This window comes from Drosophila obscura, unplaced genomic scaffold (genome assembly GCF_018151105.1).
Source record: "Drosophila obscura isolate BZ-5 IFL unplaced genomic scaffold, ASM1815110v1 contig_9, whole genome shotgun sequence".
Lineage (NCBI taxonomy): Eukaryota > Metazoa > Arthropoda > Insecta > Diptera > Drosophilidae > Drosophila > Drosophila obscura.
Genome location: NW_024542883.1, coordinates 4481729 through 4499578, shown reverse-complemented (window position 1 = coordinate 4499578; position 17850 = coordinate 4481729). Strand labels below are relative to the sequence as shown.

The following is a 17850-nucleotide window of genomic DNA, read 5'->3' as shown; positions in this document are numbered from 1 at the left end:
GAAAAAGTAGCAATAGTAAGTATTCAGATAAGAGTACGTTTATTAGCTTGCAAAAATGGAAGGTGACATGTCCCGTGTAGTAGATAAACGCTGCGATTTGATACCATCACTCAGTCACCTTTAGTAAATTATATAGAACTTGTTGAAGACTTTTGCGGAAGGCTGTCAAGCCAGTGGTCGATTTGGACGTCCAGCGGAAGCTAATACTTTCAATCGAAATTAGATTATCACTCTAGGAAGTCACCAACCGATCAGAAGTAACATGCGAACATGACGTCAGAAGCAGGTGGCTGCTACTCTTGCGTTGGTTCCTCCATCGCGTCTACCAACTGAACCTGCAGAACTACGAAGTTTGAACTGGATGTTTCCGTCTCTAGACAATTGCGCCCAAATTTCTGCATGGCCTGGGCTTTTTTCACCAGCTGAGAGGGGCCAATCGGGTGCCAATCGGTATGGATCGTGGAGGAAAATATAACCGAGGGAATTTAGTTTAGCTCCGACAAGCGCAGCGTAGTGATAGTCAACGACGTCAATGCACTATGATTTGTGCAGTATGCTCTTAATGGCTTCTTCAAAAATAATGAGAACACTATAGTGACACTGCAGGAGGGAATGAATGATTTCAGGACCAGTGACTGGAGCTGAGACATCAATAAACTGAACGGTATGTGTGTACAACTGTTCAACTGGGAAACAGCTGAGCTGAAAAAATGTATTCGCTTTATGCCTCACATTTCTTTAATATTTCGCAAATTTCTTTGCATTTTGTTGTAATGATGATAAATGTCGCTTTCTTATTGCTACCTCTAGTTGCCTCCTCCCACACAAAATTATAATCAGTTTATTGTGTTGAAAAATTCAATTAAGTGTATGAACGTTGCTGTCACTAAACGATTGTGATTAGGGGGCTGTAATGGGTCGGGCACTGTCATGGTTTGTTGTCATTGTAATTTTAGGCTGAATAAAAATGACAATAAAGTAGCAATTTGAAAAGAAGTAATCCATCCCGCATAATTTGGATGTACATGAACCAGTCTCAGAAACAAACTTAATAATCACGAGTTGAGAGGCTTAAGTGAATTTAGGGAATATATTGGTAAGGGGAAAGAGAGAATAGGAATACGAATGATTCCTTCTGTGCGCTACAAGCCTCTTATCATTTTACGGGTATACCGATATGAAATAAAACTGGTTAGGTGTCGAGGTTGTTGTATTATGATATCATAGGGCTAGTTATCCCAATATTAATTCATTCATGTTCTTTAAATAGTGGCCATATTGTTGAAGTCCATAGTACCTGAAATTATACCTACCATTTTGGCATCAACCTTAAATAAAACGAGAAGGAACGTTTTGAGTCCCTTCTGTGGCCCCGACTCTACTTTAATACCCGTACTCAGTCAGCATATGTATACATATGTGAGCTTATGATTTTTGTCGAATTTTTATCTGTTTACATTTTTTTGCTACATGTGTCATCTACATATACAACTCTCTGCTTACACCTCCTCCAGAGGTGAGAGAGAGAATCAGTAGCGCTTCAGCGCTGGAAGGGGTGGGTTTAGCAACTGAAAATTAATTTCTTCATTCTGGCTATATTAATGATCCGATCTGATCGATATGGTAGATATGGTAATTTCGATACTACGTTTTTTGTTTTCTCATATCTTCAAAATTGTGGATGCTACAGATTTTCTTCCTTTGTAAAGGTGGAAGGGGGCATGGAAAATTTTGGAAATACACTTGTAACTCAGACTCACTGAAAGCCAAACTTGGTTGCTATAGTTTTTATAGACGGACAAAACAGACTGACAGACATACGATACGGCTATTGATGTATGCGCTGGAAGTGGTATCGGAGTCGATTACTGAATAATGACCGCATGTTCTCTATCTATCTCTCTCTCTCTGTCTTTTTGTATCGCTATTAAGAAAAGGACGAATTAGTTAATGCGGGGAGGGTGGATTTCACAGATTTTAACGCTCTGTTCAGGTGTCAGTGTGATTCCGTGGGATTCCGTGGTGGCTTTTGGTCTGACACGTGGGCGTCAAACAAGAAGTGCAGACGCACAGATGGACGGACGGACTGCTGATCAATAAAGTATATACTCTAAGGGGTCGGAAACGGTTCTTCTGTGTGTTACACACATCCACATCGAGTCAATGATTTGAATATCGGGTATAAAAAACTAGAAAACGTAACGCCATGTAAACGTAAAAATCGATTCCTATCGACTTAATAAGAAACTTAAATGGAAATGCCTTAAATGCCTAAATACCTTTAAGATTACGTGTTGAAGCCAATATTTCGCGGGCCACATCTAACGATTAGATAACTATTAGCGGTCACTGTTGGACAATATAGTTGGCTGTAAAAACTTTATATTAGCAATTACCATAAATAACCCATTTACAATAAAGACTACTTCGAGACCATATCGTCGGACACCAAAACAGTTTCGTCGCATACGTCCACCCAACAATATGAAGGGTTTGGCTCTAACGTTTCTTCTCCTGGCCAGCAGCTGCTTGGCTGCCCCGGCGCCTGGGAAGAGAATGGAAACCGATCCAGAGCTAACCGCAGGCTACATTGAAGGGGACATGGTGCCCAGTCCTGGGGACAGGAACGGACTACGCAATGAAACGTTACGTTGGCCCAATCGTGTCGTCTACTACTACATCAATCTGGATATCGGTAAAGCCTCCCAAGGAGAATAATACCATACGAGTTTGTCTGATACCAGAATTCAAATAGATACTGAGCACCGAAACCACATTCTGCGCGGCATCCGTTTACTTGAGCAGAATTCCTGCCTGGTGTTTAAGGAGGCTACGAGTGACCAGGAATACTACGTAAACGTCACTTCTGAGGCGGGTGGCTGTTATTCGTATGTGGGCTATCGCAATAGGGTCCAGCAGCTAAATCTGCAAAACTATCCCCTGGACACAGGCTGCTTCCGCATCGGCACCATTGTCCACGAGTTTCTACATGCCCTAGGCTTCTACCACCAGCAAAGCACTTGGGATCGCGACGACTACGTTCGCATTGCCGAGGAGAACATCACCGAGGGCACGGAGAATAACTTCAATAAGTACGATAGTGACACGGTTGAGGACTATGGCGAGCCATATGACTATGCCAGTGTCTTGCACTACACGGCATATGCTTTCTCCAAGAACGGAGAGATGACCATCATACCTCTGCAGGAGGGAGCTGAAGAGATTATGGGACAACGTCTCCAAATGACCCAGTCGGATATTAACAAATTAAATGTCATGTACAAGTGCCCCAGACAGGTCTAATACCTAATACCTAAAAAAAGTTCATAATTAAGAGAAATTAAAGATCTGCTATTATTTTAAATGTTAAATCATTTGGAAGAGTGAGTTCTTATTATTATTCATAATTATTGAATCCAAGGAAAACATCCTTCTTCTACGAGGGCGGTATGATAAGTAATCGGCCTTACAAAAAGAAAACATTTCTAACCACCCATTAATACTTTATTCGATTAGTATTTTTTATCAGCTAATTGCTGAAAAAGTTTCAGGCGGTTTTGTGAACCGTGATAATTTTGACGGGAGTTTAAGCATGGTCACTTTTGTATTTGAAGAAAAAAATAAAAAAGTGAATTTAGTGTGCTGATTAAGCATTATTTTTTGAGGAAAAAAGCTGAACCCAAGGAATAACTTGATAAATATTATTGGATCTCTTTTCCATCGATTTCTATGGTTACAAATTTGTTTACTGTATTTCGTTGTGCCCGCACAAGCACAAACGATGAGGCACATGATGGACGCCTATTTATGGTCATATACCCGAAGAAATTGAACAAAATTCCCGATATGGTGTTGGCCGATGGGAGATTGAATTTGCAAGAAATTCTGGAAGCCAAAGTTATTTTCCAACAGGCCAATGTATAGGTGCAGACATGTGCAGTTTTCATTTCAAAAATCCATCAATCAGGCTTCGAATTGGTCTCTCACCCACCCTATTCTCTGGATTTAGTCCCCAGTGACTATTTTTTGTTTTAAAACCTCAAGAAATGGCTTGTTGGATAAAGATTTGAGACAACAATGAAGTGATCTCACAAACAAAAATGATAAAAAAAATTGGAAAAGTTCCGGAAAATGTATATTGAGCTCAAAAAAAAATTATGTAGACAAATAAAAATTTTAAAAAAAGTTGTGTTTTCATAAATAGGGCGACTTTTTATCAGACGTAGTTATTCTTTGTCGTTATGATGTCAATAAGATTCGTCTTTTTCGACATCAGACAACATGAATTAAAGGATATTTGTGCTTTAAAGCTTTTCAACCTGAATAATGTATTTATATAAGGAAGTCTTAGAGACATCTGAACATAGAAAATTCGGTCTAGTGTGGTAAGTTTTCAAAGAACGGGCAATCGGCTCTACCAACCTAGGGTTGTGTCATTCTATCGGGAAGACAATATACGGATCACTCGTTGTGAGCAGCAGTAAATAAAGAAAACATCGAATGACTGGGCCAGTGGACCATGCAAAGCATAGTGCAGTCGTATACAGTTGTTTTCAGTCGCTATGACAGCCTGCAGTTGGAATGTCATTTAAATTATAAATACAACGAAAAAACTCTGTATGTATGAGAAGAAATGTATCGATAAGCATGACGAATGAGATAATAATGGGATTATGCCCAGTTTTAAAGTTATTTTCGCTTCAGTTTGAATTTGAGCTTGGAGATGAATACGTTCGCCCTGACTCTGACCTTGCTGCTGGCTAAAGACTCTTTGAGTGCTTCCATAAAGCTTTTGCCAAGGGATCCCGAGCTCTTGCCACACTTATTTCAGGGAGACCTCGTAAACAGACCCGGTAGAACGTACTCGCCTAGAAATGTGATAACAAACGCGATTTATCATTGGCCAAACCGCACTGTCTTGTACGTTATTGAAGAAGGCACCTTTGGTAAGTTTATAGGATAAAAAAATAGTTTTTTAAGGTGCAGCATGTGATCCGTTTTACATAGACGAACCCCATCTAGAGTATATCCTTCGTTCAATGCAGAGAATAGAAAAAATATCCTGCGTCAGGTTTGTAGAAGCAGAGAAGCCCAGTGATCACAAGTATTTTGTCAATTTGACGTCGGATGAGGACGGCTGTTATTGCGAAGATATTGGTTGGAGAAATCAACGACTAAAAGTGAATCTTGCGATAAACGATTTAGACAATGGCTGCTTTCGCATGGGTTCTATAATCCATGAGCTCCTGCACGTGTTGGGCTTTGAACACCAGCACGTGGCCCACAACCGAGACGAATATGTGCGGATTGTATGGGATAATATTAGTCCGGAACATAAAATCAATTTCGTGAACGACGAAACAGAAATAGGGTGGAACAACTACGGCGTGGAATACGACTACGGCAGTGTTATGCACTACATTCAAAATGCGTTTGCCAAAAACGAATCGCAACCAACCATAGTGGCCCTGAAAGAAGGAGGCTCAAAAATGGGACAGCGTAAGGGATTGAGCAAGAAAGATGTTCGCAAGCTAAATATAATGTACAAGTGTCCTGGCTATGTATAACACGTATAATCCTGCAAAAACTGTATTAAAAATAAATCTTATCATGTTCATGAACTATTTCAAGATGGAACTTATCTGATTGCAATATAGGTGCCAAGGTCGTATGCAAGCTTTTGATACCCTCGAGGATTAATCCTCCCTTCAAGTTTTCTATTCAGCAGTTTTCTACATAATCGTAAAAACGCTTTAAAGACGTCAGTTGTATCGGTATGCCACAATGGTTCAGTCCAGCCTATTCAAGATCTATCTTCACCGGCGGTCGGATTCAAGAGCAATATATGTAATTCGGATGTCCAACAATGTCAGATGTGTATTAAATACTTACCATGCTCCGAGCTCTTGATTTTAGCTTAACAATTCCAATTTCACGGCACTCACTATATTAGAAGCATGGCAAATGAGATCTCTTCCAGGCGGAGTAGTCGGGTCGGTCAGTTTGGAGAGTCATTTATCGTCTAACCAGCCATCCAACCAGTCATCGCATACATCAAACTATGGATTTGACGTACGTGCTATTAGCCATACTTTTCCTTAGGGGAGCTGCGGCAGTGTGCTGTCCGGCCTCGCCTATCTGCGGTGATGGTCAAATGGTGAATGGTGCTTATTGCGGTAACGGCGGGTGCAACGTATTCGGATGCAACTGCACTGGTGGATGCAGAAAAAAACCGGAATAGGAAGTGGAGAAATGGGCAGCTTTTAGGGGTCCAAGTGTCTCAATCAAACTTATTGTCAGCGCCAATAAAACTTAACCTTTCATTCTACGAAAAGCTTTCTTCAAAATACAGTTGTTAGTAGGTTAGTGGTTATTGGTAGGAGTTAGAGCTCCTATATGGCCGGCTGCCTGATGTAGAGTTCATTGGATAGATTGGGTATTAGATCGAATCTTCTTTCTTCTGACCACTAAATTAGTAGTGTAATTATAAGTATAATTATGTAATGTGTTTTACTCCAACTGCACAAAAAGCTTGAAATTTGAATTGGTTACGGATGTGTGTAACGAATAGACGGAAACGTTTCCGACCCCATACAGTACAAATATATATTCTTTATCAGCATCAATAGCATAGTCGATAAAGTCTGTCTGTCCGTCTTGCATGTTGTCGAAACTGAATCAGATCGGATCATTATTATAGAAATTAATTTGCAGTTGCTTCGCTACCCCTTACAGCGTTTACTCATTTTCTCTTTCGCTCTGGCGGTGGAGAACGAGCTGTAGCAGAATTAAAAGCAATAGCGTAAAATTGGAAACAGATAAAATATTCTAAAATCCGACCAACTTTGTGCCGGGTATAAAATTAGAGGCGCAGCCTTAGCCGCGGCTCACAACGTTCCCCCTCGTTTATACAAACATATGAACACTCTTTATTATGAACCCTTTAACACTCAATTTTCTTAGAGTTTCGTGTGTAAACATTTGAGGCACACATTTCACAAATTGGATCATCTTAAATACCACAACGCCCAAAAGTATACAGCACCCCCAAGGGTTTGGTCAACTTTCTTATCACTCTTGGCGTTGTGATATTTTGGCACAGGGTAATCCACCAACCACATAGTTTTTAAACATTAATTACGAGAGCGTAGAACGAATTTTGAAAGAATAGAAGTACCGAAAAAATTTCTAGCCTGCCCATTCCATTCGCATTAAGTAGCTCGAGTAATGTCGCTAAAGAGAGCTGAACCATATCTCTTGATAACATGGAGAGGCTCGAAATCAATTGCTATCACTGTAGTCCATGGAATGGAGCGTGGAAGACTATTCACCGGCCAGATAAGACCCGAACACCCCAAAGACAACCGAACACTTGTGTTAAGCAGAACGATTACTCGTGTATTGGCTGTTGGGGAGATATCAGACTTAGCTGACGATTTCAGCCAATTACTCATCATGGAAGCAGCGGTTTTAATTACTTTTTCTAATTCTGTCAGCCACTTGAAATTTCAATCAGGTGGTGGTTCTGGTTCTATTTGCCTAGGACCGGGAATGGATTTCCGCAGTCGATGGGGCAACCTATTACGTATGAGATGTGTATCACAAATTTACATGACTAATGCGTAATATTTATTGAACAGTGGATGGGCATGACAACTGTTATAAACCTTGATCTAATTGGTCGTTTCAGTTGTCATTATCAATTTGCGAAATACTTTTTGCCCGTTTGTATCTAATCTTTGTTGTGCGGTTTCGTTTCGATCGTACTTATGAACAACTCTTTTACGGCCCGGCCGTTAGTTAACGCTGGGAAACAAAGCGGGCAAGATGTCGAAGCTTGGCCTAATATTTATTCTACTTGTGTCTGTAAAGCTTAGCCAGGGCAAGCCTTTGCCTCTTCCGGCGGGAGTGTACGATCCGGAGGAAGCGGGTGCCTTCGCCGGAGGAGACATGGTGTTGACTGAGGAGCAAAAAGCGAACTTGGAGCATGGACCCAAGGAACGGAACGGGCTCATCAATACGGACAGGAGGTGGCCCAACAATGTGGTGGTATACAAAATATCGGAGGACTTTGTTGGCACTCACAGGGAGGCGATTCTGAAGGGCATAGACACCTTGGAGCAAAATTCCTGTGTCAAATTCAGGGAGGCCACCGACCAAGACACGGCCTACCTGACCATAACAGCAAAGGCTGGAGGGTGCTACACCGATGTCGGATATCGCGCAGCCCCGCAGGAAATGAACCTGGAGATCTATCCGATTGGGGAGGGCTGCTTCAGACCCGGTACCATCCTGCACGAGTTCCTGCACGCCTTGGGCTTCTACCACGAGCAGAGCTCTACGATACGCGACGATTACGTGAACGTGGTATTCGGTAACATAGTGCCCGGCAAGGAGTTTAACTTCCAGAAGTATTCCGCGTCTGTGGTGACCGACTTCGACGTGGGCTACGACTACGATAGCTGCTTGCACTATCGACCTGGCGCCTTCTCCGTCAATGGCGAGGACACCATTATACCCCTAGACTCCAACGCGGTGATAGGTCAGCGCTTAGGTCTTAGCGCTAAGGATATTGATAAGATCAACATCATGTACAAGTGCCCCATTCTGCTGTGATCCGTAATGGAGGTGCAAGGTCTAGTACCAAGGGATATTGTATGGTCAATTGTGATATGTATTCCACCGGCTGAGGCGATTAGATCGGTTTTATGATCTACGCTGTCATTGTCAGTGACATTATATTTATAGAAGTCTACATTAAAGCTATAACTCTTTATGAAAAACCTACGTCGTGTCCGTTGTGTTAGCTCCGCCTGCTCGCCGCTGATAATTTCTTATCGCAGGTGTGCAAAATCCCGCCACGAACAAAATCTATCAGCGTAATTGTTCATTGGCGGCTCTGTGGCGGACTGGGCCAGCGATGCACCCTTAATATGGCCTCAACTTTCAATTTGGAACTCGAGTTCGGGCCCAACCACAGGCCCATGTGTCGAGAACTCGTAATTGCGTGCTACTAATGCGATTTATATGCGAGATGCAAATGTCTGCGAGGCATCTGGGGCTCCCGCAATGTTTGGGAAACGGTTCGACAGAGGCCTAGAGCCTAGGACCCAGCCACCCAGCAGACAGGACCTAGGAGCCAGAGCTAGGAGCTAGGAGCAGGCACTCAATTCTCCCATTTTGACAGCGCTTGTTAGACCATAAATTCGATTTTCGTTTCGACGACATGGTTTCTCGCTACTACCGCTCTCCCCTTCAAAACTGCTCGAACATTTGGCAATGTCTTCCTGTGAGCATTGTTTCATTCGAAATTAAGAAAGGGCTTCCATCACACAGACACAAGGCCCGGTTGTAGCGGTGTGCGCCCATGTTGCGAAAATTTGCATAGACCGGAGAGAGGCGACAATTTTGGTAGGCACAGCACAGTTTTACTCGTTTATTCGACAATTGGCTAGAAGAGGGCCCCAAGGAAATGTTTGATCGATGTGATGCCAGGCAGATGTTGCCCAAAAACCAAAAATGCAAGTATTAAGTCGAAAAAATGTAGTTCGTACATTGCCTTGAGGACTGCAGCTCTGTCAAATGGTACACCAATGAAACGTATTTTTTCAATTAAAGTTTAACTGATCGTCCCAAAAAAGAAAGTGAGGTAATGCCCACAATCAATTTTTGTCCATAATCGTTGAAGGTTCTAATATCATTTTGTGATTAGAAGTTATTAATGTGGCTTTATGCCGCCAATAAGTGCTACTTACAAAGCCGTTTAAACATGAGGAAAGGAAATGTACCATTTGAAAAGTTAACAGAATTTTTTGATTTGATCCAATTACAATACATAAGAAAGGACAAAGTACTTGTATACCATAATCCAAATGAATGCAAATTCAGGCAACAACTTTGATACCGGAGTCACGTGAGACTCGCAAAAACTGTTGAAGATTATAGATTCCGATTTGGAAAGAAGATTCGAAGAAGATTCCGCCGTCACTCATATACATAACTTATTGATATTTATTTTTGATAAAGTTTCGAGAGCAACTTCATAAACTATAGAAATCTGTTAGCGGTTTTTTTCAAGTGAACAAACACCTCTTAACGATATCAAAAGGATTGAACATTTTATTTCTAGAGTTGCATTAACTGTATTTAGCTCACTGAATGACAGCAGACGTTCGTTTAATCGGTCATTCAGACAAAATTTTGTATCTGGATCTAATGCGACATTTCATTGAACTTTCTGGCCGTTTATTAGTCGGCCATCTGCGATAGACCGTCCTTCCGCAGCCATATATTATATAAGTTTTATTTGTCAGTAACCGATCTATGATCGTGCACAAAAGCCCAATGACATGAATGGCACTTAATCAGGAAATACCAAGGGCTGAGTCATTTAAGTGTCCAATCAACTGCCATACCTTCGGTAAATCAATCGCAATTTTTACAGCTTAAAATTAAACTTTATTTCTTGCTTTATAGATATTTACCTGAGGGGAAGAACACTAACATATTGTTGACTCATAAAAATTTCCCAATTGTTTATGATAGGTTTTGCGGAAAAAAGCTGAAAAGTATACACACTTTTTAGGAAAACCTGGTCCCATCTAAACGCACTCCACCTAGAAGTAAGCAGTGGAAAAATGGGGAATGCCGGGAGATGGGGGAGCCGAAGCCACCTCGGCTGCAAGTTACCACAAACCATAAATAAGGAAGCATTTTTCTATTGCATTTTATATGCAAATCAGCTCGCAAAACAATTCCGGTGTCGTTGATCTTTGAAGGATTCGGCGTATTGGCGCTGGCCAATAATAACTCATGCGAAAAAGAAAAACGCGAGCGAATGAAAGCCCGCGTGCCCGCAAACAGAAACAGAAGTGGAAGCCCCGAAACCAAACCCGAAGCCACATGAAATATGAAACGAATTGTAGCAATTTCCCCAATGGCGGCAGACAGACAAACGCAAAAACGCATATGTGACCGAGTCCGAGACCGAAACTTTGAGAAACTTTGTAGCTAGGGAGGAGCCGTGGATGCAGGAGCTGCCTTGGCATGATGCGATTTATTGCTGACGAATGCGTATTCAATTTTAAGGCATCACAGAGATGATTTATACATTTAATTTTATTTTGCGTGCCAAGGCTACGGCTTTTGCAGCCGCTTAGCGGAAATGGGAAATCACTTGCAAGGACCCCATTGCCGGTTCCGGACTTGCATCTCATACTCGCCCGTTCCCTCTCCCATTCCATTCATTTTTTACGATTCATGTTTGGGGCAAAATTTCTCATCGTTCATATTTATGACTATGACGTCGTAAAAAATTATGCTTTAATTTGATTATGGCGTTGAAAAGTATGTTTGTATTGGCTTGTCGCCGGCTCACTCTGCGTATACGCAATCTGCGTTCTTGAAAATGCGTTAAAAGTTATTGGGCGAACGGATGAGTGTGTCGCAGTCGTGATTGACTTTTTGGGGCACTAAGCTTATCCAAGCTGACTTGCAGTTGAGGTTTCTGGGCCCAATTCAGAGGGGATGTGGATGTCGCCGGATTTGGCTTGCTCTATATACGTAGTACGTATTACGTACGTAGAATAATGTCAACATATCGTTTTCGACATTTTTTTTTAGCAATTTCAAACATAGACTTTCCCCAGCCATGAAATCAATTTTAAAATACAATCCCGAGCCTCATGGGTCAGATGGCCCCTAGTTATGCGGATAGGGGCCCGGATAGCTATCCACCAGGTTCTGCCTTTGTAGCAGTAAGAAACTAAGAATAGCAGCTGCTCCTTTAGAATAGACGGTATTAGCGCCCTACTAAGATTTTGTATAAACATTTTATTTTTCACAGATCTCTGCTAGTGTAAAAAAATAACAAATATGTAATGCTTTTTAGGAGATGTTCGAGATATGAAACTATGTAAATAATTACATAAATTTAATTTTAGCAACAAAAAAACTTTCCCTACTAATAAGGGGACAACAGATTATATCAAACGAAGAGCAGAATAATAAATCAAAATTTTACTTTAATATGTGACTTATTTGGCTTTGCTGATGAAATAAGTTGGGGAGCTTTTAATAAAATTTCCATGAATTTGCCGTACAAGAGAGCCCAGGCAGGTCGGCCATGTTGACCTTTCTTTCCCTTTACGTATATTGTATATTGTCCGTTTCGAAAACGTTACCGGGACAAACGATTACGCTAAGCTACTTAGCAGTGACTGAATCAAACGGCAACTAATTAATTTGCATTTGCATTTCTTTGGCATCGTTTTAAGCCAGCCCCTACCATCAACCAACCCAGCCGCCCCGCCCCGTACTCCACTCCTGGCATACTGCCACACACACACGCACACGGACATGCACACGCACACATAACTGTTATTTTGGAATGGCCGCCTTTTGTGTGAACATTAAAATCTTAATTTGAATATGTAACCGCTTGTCTATGCCACTTTTAATCCTCATTTGGCACACTCCCCACCTGCGCAGGAGCTGGATTGCGTCAGGTGGGGTATTGTGACACCCGACACTACTTGTAGTCCGTGTGGGCGATGGCGACGGGTAGCATCATGTTCATTTAAAAAGGTAATTTCGGCACTGAGCTTATTATGCTCATTAAGTCATCAGGCGGAGGCCGAACCGAAATCGGGCCAGGACCTGGTCGCTTGGAGCCGGGCGAACATTATAAAGTGCACAGCCAGGCTACCGCAAAACGTGTGCATTCATTTGCCTCTGTTGTTTAGCCCACTTCCAGTCCCGGCTGCTAGTTACTCCACTGCACTCGGATCTCCCTTTCCATATCTTTTTGGCCGGGGCCAGGACATCGAGCGTGAATTAATTTTTAATGATGTTGTGTGCGGCACGGTGAAAACAACTCCCATTTTGTTGCCGCTGCCGTCGCCGCTACCACCGCCATTGCCGGTTGCTATCTGTGTACGGCGTACACAGTGCGTGCCCTGTCCTGCACCGGATGTGGGTCATTTCAAAAAAATTGCTTGCTTTAAATTGCATTTGCGTTGGCCATGCGCTGACATGATTCACTATCCACTATCCACCAGTCGCTCCCAGCCACAAGTGTTTTTATATGCAGCGCCCTCGGTGATGGGGATGCTTTTGATGTGGATAGGGCAGGTGGGCTCAACCACCAAGGCGTGTGGACCACGCAACCACGCACAACCATGTCACATGGTGGAGCCTGCTCAGTGGCAGATGGTGCTTGTTTAGCCATTAGGGACGAGGAGGACGCTGGCAAACACTGCGAGTGGGTCAAATGCCTAATTAAAAATATTATTTTCCAAATGCTTTATGACATCTCCTCATATCTGGTTTTCTCTTTCAAAGTACTTAATACCTCAAAGACTCGGGTACTTACTGCATCCGATTAACCTCTTGCCCCTTGTCCACCCTTATATCTTGATCTGAGAATGCACTTAATTTGTTTGATCAACTTCTGTGTTAAACATTCCCTTGGCCGCTCTGGCAAAGCAATTAAGCGATTAATTCGCATTCATGCCACACAATCCCTCTCCTTTTCATATGACACACTGAGTATAAATCAAAAAGGGATTTTTATTGTGGCAGCCGCCGGCTATTGCCAACAGTTTGGCGGCCATATTAATGCACGGCTTTCGACTTTGTTGTCGTCCTTTATGCGCTCCTCTTTTTGTTCTTCGGCTACTTTGCTGTTCGGCGTTGATTCAATTGCAGCCACACACACACGACACGCTCTCCTTTGCAAAAGGTTTATGCAAATGCAATAAATTACATTTTATTATGAAAATTTAAATGCTTCCCCCCATGGACGGTAGGGAAGGAAGGACTGCAACTCACCAGTTGGAGTGACAATAAAAAGGGGTTGTTAAAAATTCAATTAATTGTTATTTTATTTGTTGATTGTATTCTGATTACGGGCCCATGCGAAATGATAGCAGAGAGTATTTTCGGGTTCAGCTCGCAATTTGATTTATTGCAAAATTTGCAGTGCGTACATTTATAATTTAATTAAAACGTATTTTGTTATATATAGCTATTTGATTATTCTATTTTTTTTGGAATCCTTTCAAGTGGCACCTCTTACATTTGTATCCAGCTAATTGCTAACTGCATTTGTAGACATCCAAAAACAAATGATGTGGTGCTTCCCTAACTCAATGGGATCCTCCCCACCGACCATATCCCCACCTGACAACTTACTTGAAATTCCTGGAGAACGTTTTTGCGGGTATGTTTTCCTTCATTTGGCTTGTCAGTCAGCCACTCATTTATCACCGCTAAATGTCTCGTTTCTGTATTTATTTATGCCTCTCCTTGGGGACAGCTTAGGAGAGTAGGACCGGGCAGAGCAGGTCCGTGCAAAACGTATGTGATCCTTTTCCCTTCAACTCCTGTTCGGTTGACAAGCCGGTGGAGCAAGATAAATTATTATTTTAATTGCATTTAAATTACACGTTAAGTTGAACAGGGCGGGGCGTATACGCAATATTCTACAAAAAGTCAAGGCTTGTATATTTCAGGATGGTGGCAGGATATGGGTGACGGCGGAGCGGATCTGGTGTCCTGACCACCCGCTGCTAGATTACCAGTTACCCATGGCGAGGACACTTGACCAGCAATATTGCTGGGTGGGTTGTTTTGGGGATTTATTGAGACACTTTTATTCTGAGCCTTCATATTGATACACTTTTCCGATCGGAAAATATTTACTAGAATTGGATAACTAACGATGTGTATGCATTTATTTAAAAGGAATTGATTGCCCATAAACATTTGTACTTTTTTACAGTCTCTTCTGGATCTAATGTGGATTTATCTCTTAATCAAACTAAAAGATTCTATTTTATTACTAAAACTTGTATCCATGTTTACAGAATCTACTACTAAACGAAGTAATTTTCAAGTAATTTTCAAGTAATTTTCGTAAATACTAGGAATATGTTTTTATATGTTTTTTTATTTTAAATCATGTAAGGGTATTTCAGAAATGAATCTCGAAGCATTTTCCGCATATTTGATATATGACGGCCCCTGAGAACGCAGCCTCAAGCAACATTAATAAATGCTGGCAATACTTGGGTCCTTAAATCCCGAATCACCTGCGCCGTCTGGTATATACTCGTACTACACATTTTTTTTTGTATTTTAATTGCCACCCGCGGCGACTTCAACTTTGGCGAACAATCTCTTGGAGCAGTTGACTGCTTCTTTTTGGGCAAAAGTGAGGCGGCAATTTATATTCATGAGTTGTTGTGATGCATGTACAAGTTGCTGGAGTTTCGGAAGAGGCTGGGGCCGCTTTCCCCAGAGCATGCTTATTGTTATCCGTGAATTAACTTCTCTTATCGCGACGCCTGTTCCCTACTTTGATTGTCGTGTCTGACTTGCGGTTTATGCTCGAATATTAAGCCCATTAGGGTCGCACGCAAAATGGCTTTAATTATAGCTGTCTCGGTTTCTCTCTCCTTCTCTCTCTCTCTCTCTCTCTTACTTTCTCTCAGTTGAAGTCATCCACAAATCTTGTGCGATCTTATATTCTGTCGTTCATGTGCTCACGCAGGAAATAATTGCCAAAATATAAACTAGTTATAAATTATTAGCCAGGCACTGGCCCGAAATGTCGGGCGGCCGGACCCAAAGCTCCAAATGACAATGGCAATCACAGAGGCAGCAACAGTGGCTGCACATCCTGTCCAACAGTTAGCAGCAAAGACAAGCTCAAGATGTAATGGATAAGCACAGACACACACGAACACACAGAGCTCTTGACTGGCATATTTTATAAGTCTGGGCTGGCTGTGCGGTTGAAAATTTAAACAAAACTCCAGCCACAGACTCACACGAGGAGCGGGTGCAGGCCAGCGCCTCTCTTAGCCCATTCCGGAAAGGATGAGGAGCAACGAAGCTTCAATACACTTACTTGTGTGCAGATATGTGTGTAAAGGCATACTTATCCAATTGTTATCTAGAGAATATCGATACCTCGTATTTGGTATCTATGTTAAAAAACTATGTATCTTTTATAAAAGTTTCTTTATTTTTAATTTTAATTACCTTGAAGCTTATAGACAATTTTAATATTTCCATAGTTGTTTTAATCTTTATAGTTATGAAAAGCGCCTCATTAAAGCTCTTATAACCTATAGAACGGGACTAGGAAATAAACGAAACAGAGAAACAGAGAAACGCATCCACACAACACTGGCTTCCTCTGCGCAAACGATGTCGTCAGCAACGCATTAAAGCATCTTCATTGTCCTTGGCTGTTCTTCTTTGGAATATGAGTACGGGGATATCAGTGGATGTTGTGTGAGTGTGTATGGAGCTTGTAAGCAGATAAAGTCATTTGCTTTGATATCTTTTACTAATTATTGCCAAAGCAAAGTCTAAGCCAGTGTCTTCTCCTGCAGCTTCAGAAGCAGCAACAACGGGCATAATAAATGACAACGATTCCAGCTAACTGTGGCTGCTCGAATCCTTTTTTCAGAAAACACACACACCCAGGAACAGGCAGCCAGCAGACCACAACATCCTGGCCCGGAGGAGGAGAGACGGGGGATAACATTAACAGCATATTATACTTCTATGGATCCTCATACAAAACAAAAGCCAACGAAGCGTAGACCCAGCCAGGATGGGGCTGTGTTGGTTTCTACAGGGCTGACGATTGAGTTTTCCTGCTGCTGGAGCTGCTGTTGTTTTTAAGGAAAGTGAAAAATATGATGAAATTAATTTTTGTATGTTCAGACTTAAGCGATTCCTGCTGAAAGGTTGAGAGGAGAGCCGAAACTCTTTCAGATTAAATTAAAGCCTGCTGAAATGTTGTCATTTATAATTTCGCACAATTGCCGCTAATCAAATTGTTGTAGCGAGGAAGAGGCTAAGCCGGATTTCGTAAAGCATTCTCCCCGCACAGAAAGGGGTGTTTTTCGTAAGCTTTTTGCCAGCTCTCTTTTTTAATATGCCATAAAATCCAATGGCTGGCTGAAGGGAGCTTCACTGCTCTGCCTCTGCTGCTGATTCTGGCAGTGGCAGGACGAGTCGATAAAGTAGACAAACCCAAAACAGCATGCTGTGCCCCATGCCCAATCCCAGCCATTTATTGTACGAATCTATTAAGTGGAAATTTATTTTAGCAAAGAAAAAAGTCTGTGCCATAAAATGTAGCTTTTTGTGCTGTTGTTGTTACAGCGGCTGCTTCAGTATATAAAAATATTAAAAAATAGGAAAAAGGCTAAAGCGGCAGCCAATAATGGGGAGGCGTTTCCACATCGGGAGTATCTGCTCTATTTGGCTGCCGTTGATATTTTTATTGCTGTGGCGGCTTAGGTTTAGCAATTTGCCTCTCTCCAACTCGACTCAATACCCACCGAAATTTTCACAGGACAGCTTTGTTAAGCCCATGAACTTCCTTGGCGTCAACAGGGCAGAGTGGGATGAGGAATATGAATGATAAAGTAAAAATGCCTGGTAGACCTTTTGTATGCGTAATACTTGGGAGTCCCTTTTAAATGCGAATTCGAGTATATTTTGTGGAGTAACAAATACAATATAAGCGAGACATTCTATATACACCAGAATGTCTGTCATAAAAGCAGCCATACCCAAAATTTCTCATTAAGATATTCGCCTGTTAAAACCAACTTAACAAACCGTAAATGATTACTATCGAGATCGAGAATATTTTCTTGGCTTATGCAGACACACTTCGAGCCCGTTTAAGAAATATCACGTTTGTCGAAAAATACGCATTAAAAGTTTTCCTTTTTATAAATTTAAAGCAGATGCTGAAGAAAACGGATTTTCCCCTACTGTTAAGCATTACTCCTGTTCGTCTCCACTGCCCATCGAGGTAAT

The 17850-nt window shown here is 41.7% G+C and overlaps 3 protein-coding genes across 3 annotated transcripts; all 3 read left to right on the top strand.

Moving 5' to 3' along the window:
• Nucleotides 1-2445: 2445 nt before the first annotated feature.
• Nucleotides 2446-3357, top strand: LOC111069287 (seminal metalloprotease 1-like). The gene is made up of 2 exons (XM_022359276.2): nt 2446-2695; nt 2756-3357. The coding sequence occupies exons 1-2, from the start codon at nt 2485-2487 to the stop codon at nt 3301-3303; spliced, it is 759 nt and encodes a 252-aa protein (XP_022214968.2). The 5' UTR covers nt 2446-2484; the 3' UTR covers nt 3304-3357.
• Nucleotides 3358-4702: 1345 nt separating this feature from the next.
• Nucleotides 4703-5624, top strand: LOC111069286 (seminal metalloprotease 1). The gene is made up of 2 exons (XM_022359275.2): nt 4703-4946; nt 5023-5624. The coding sequence occupies exons 1-2, from the start codon at nt 4724-4726 to the stop codon at nt 5565-5567; spliced, it is 768 nt and encodes a 255-aa protein (XP_022214967.1). The 5' UTR covers nt 4703-4723; the 3' UTR covers nt 5568-5624.
• A 2162-nt stretch (nt 5625-7786) lies between these two features.
• LOC111069247 (seminal metalloprotease 1) lies at nt 7787-8783 on the top strand. Its single transcript, XM_022359224.2, has one exon. It carries the CDS (start codon nt 7828-7830, stop codon nt 8614-8616), a length of 789 nt encoding a protein of 262 aa, XP_022214916.1. The 5' UTR covers nt 7787-7827; the 3' UTR covers nt 8617-8783.
• The last annotated feature ends 9067 nt before the right edge of the window (nt 8784-17850 follow it).

Bases quoted from the DNA above. Each gene is read 5' to 3' on its own strand.
- LOC111069287 (XM_022359276.2), top strand. From the start codon at position 2,485: ATGAAGGGTTTGGCTCTAACGTTTCTTCTCCTGGCCAGCAGCTGCTTG. The intron at 2,696-2,755 runs GTAAAGCCTCCC...GAATTCAAATAG, and splicing joins CTACATCAATCTGGATATCG to ATACTGAGCACCGAAACCAC.
- LOC111069286 (XM_022359275.2), top strand. From the start codon at position 4,724: ATGAATACGTTCGCCCTGACTCTGACCTTGCTGCTGGCTAAAGACTCT. The intron at 4,947-5,022 runs GTAAGTTTATAG...AACCCCATCTAG, and splicing joins TATTGAAGAAGGCACCTTTG to AGTATATCCTTCGTTCAATG.
- LOC111069247 (XM_022359224.2), top strand. From the start codon at position 7,828: ATGTCGAAGCTTGGCCTAATATTTATTCTACTTGTGTCTGTAAAGCTT.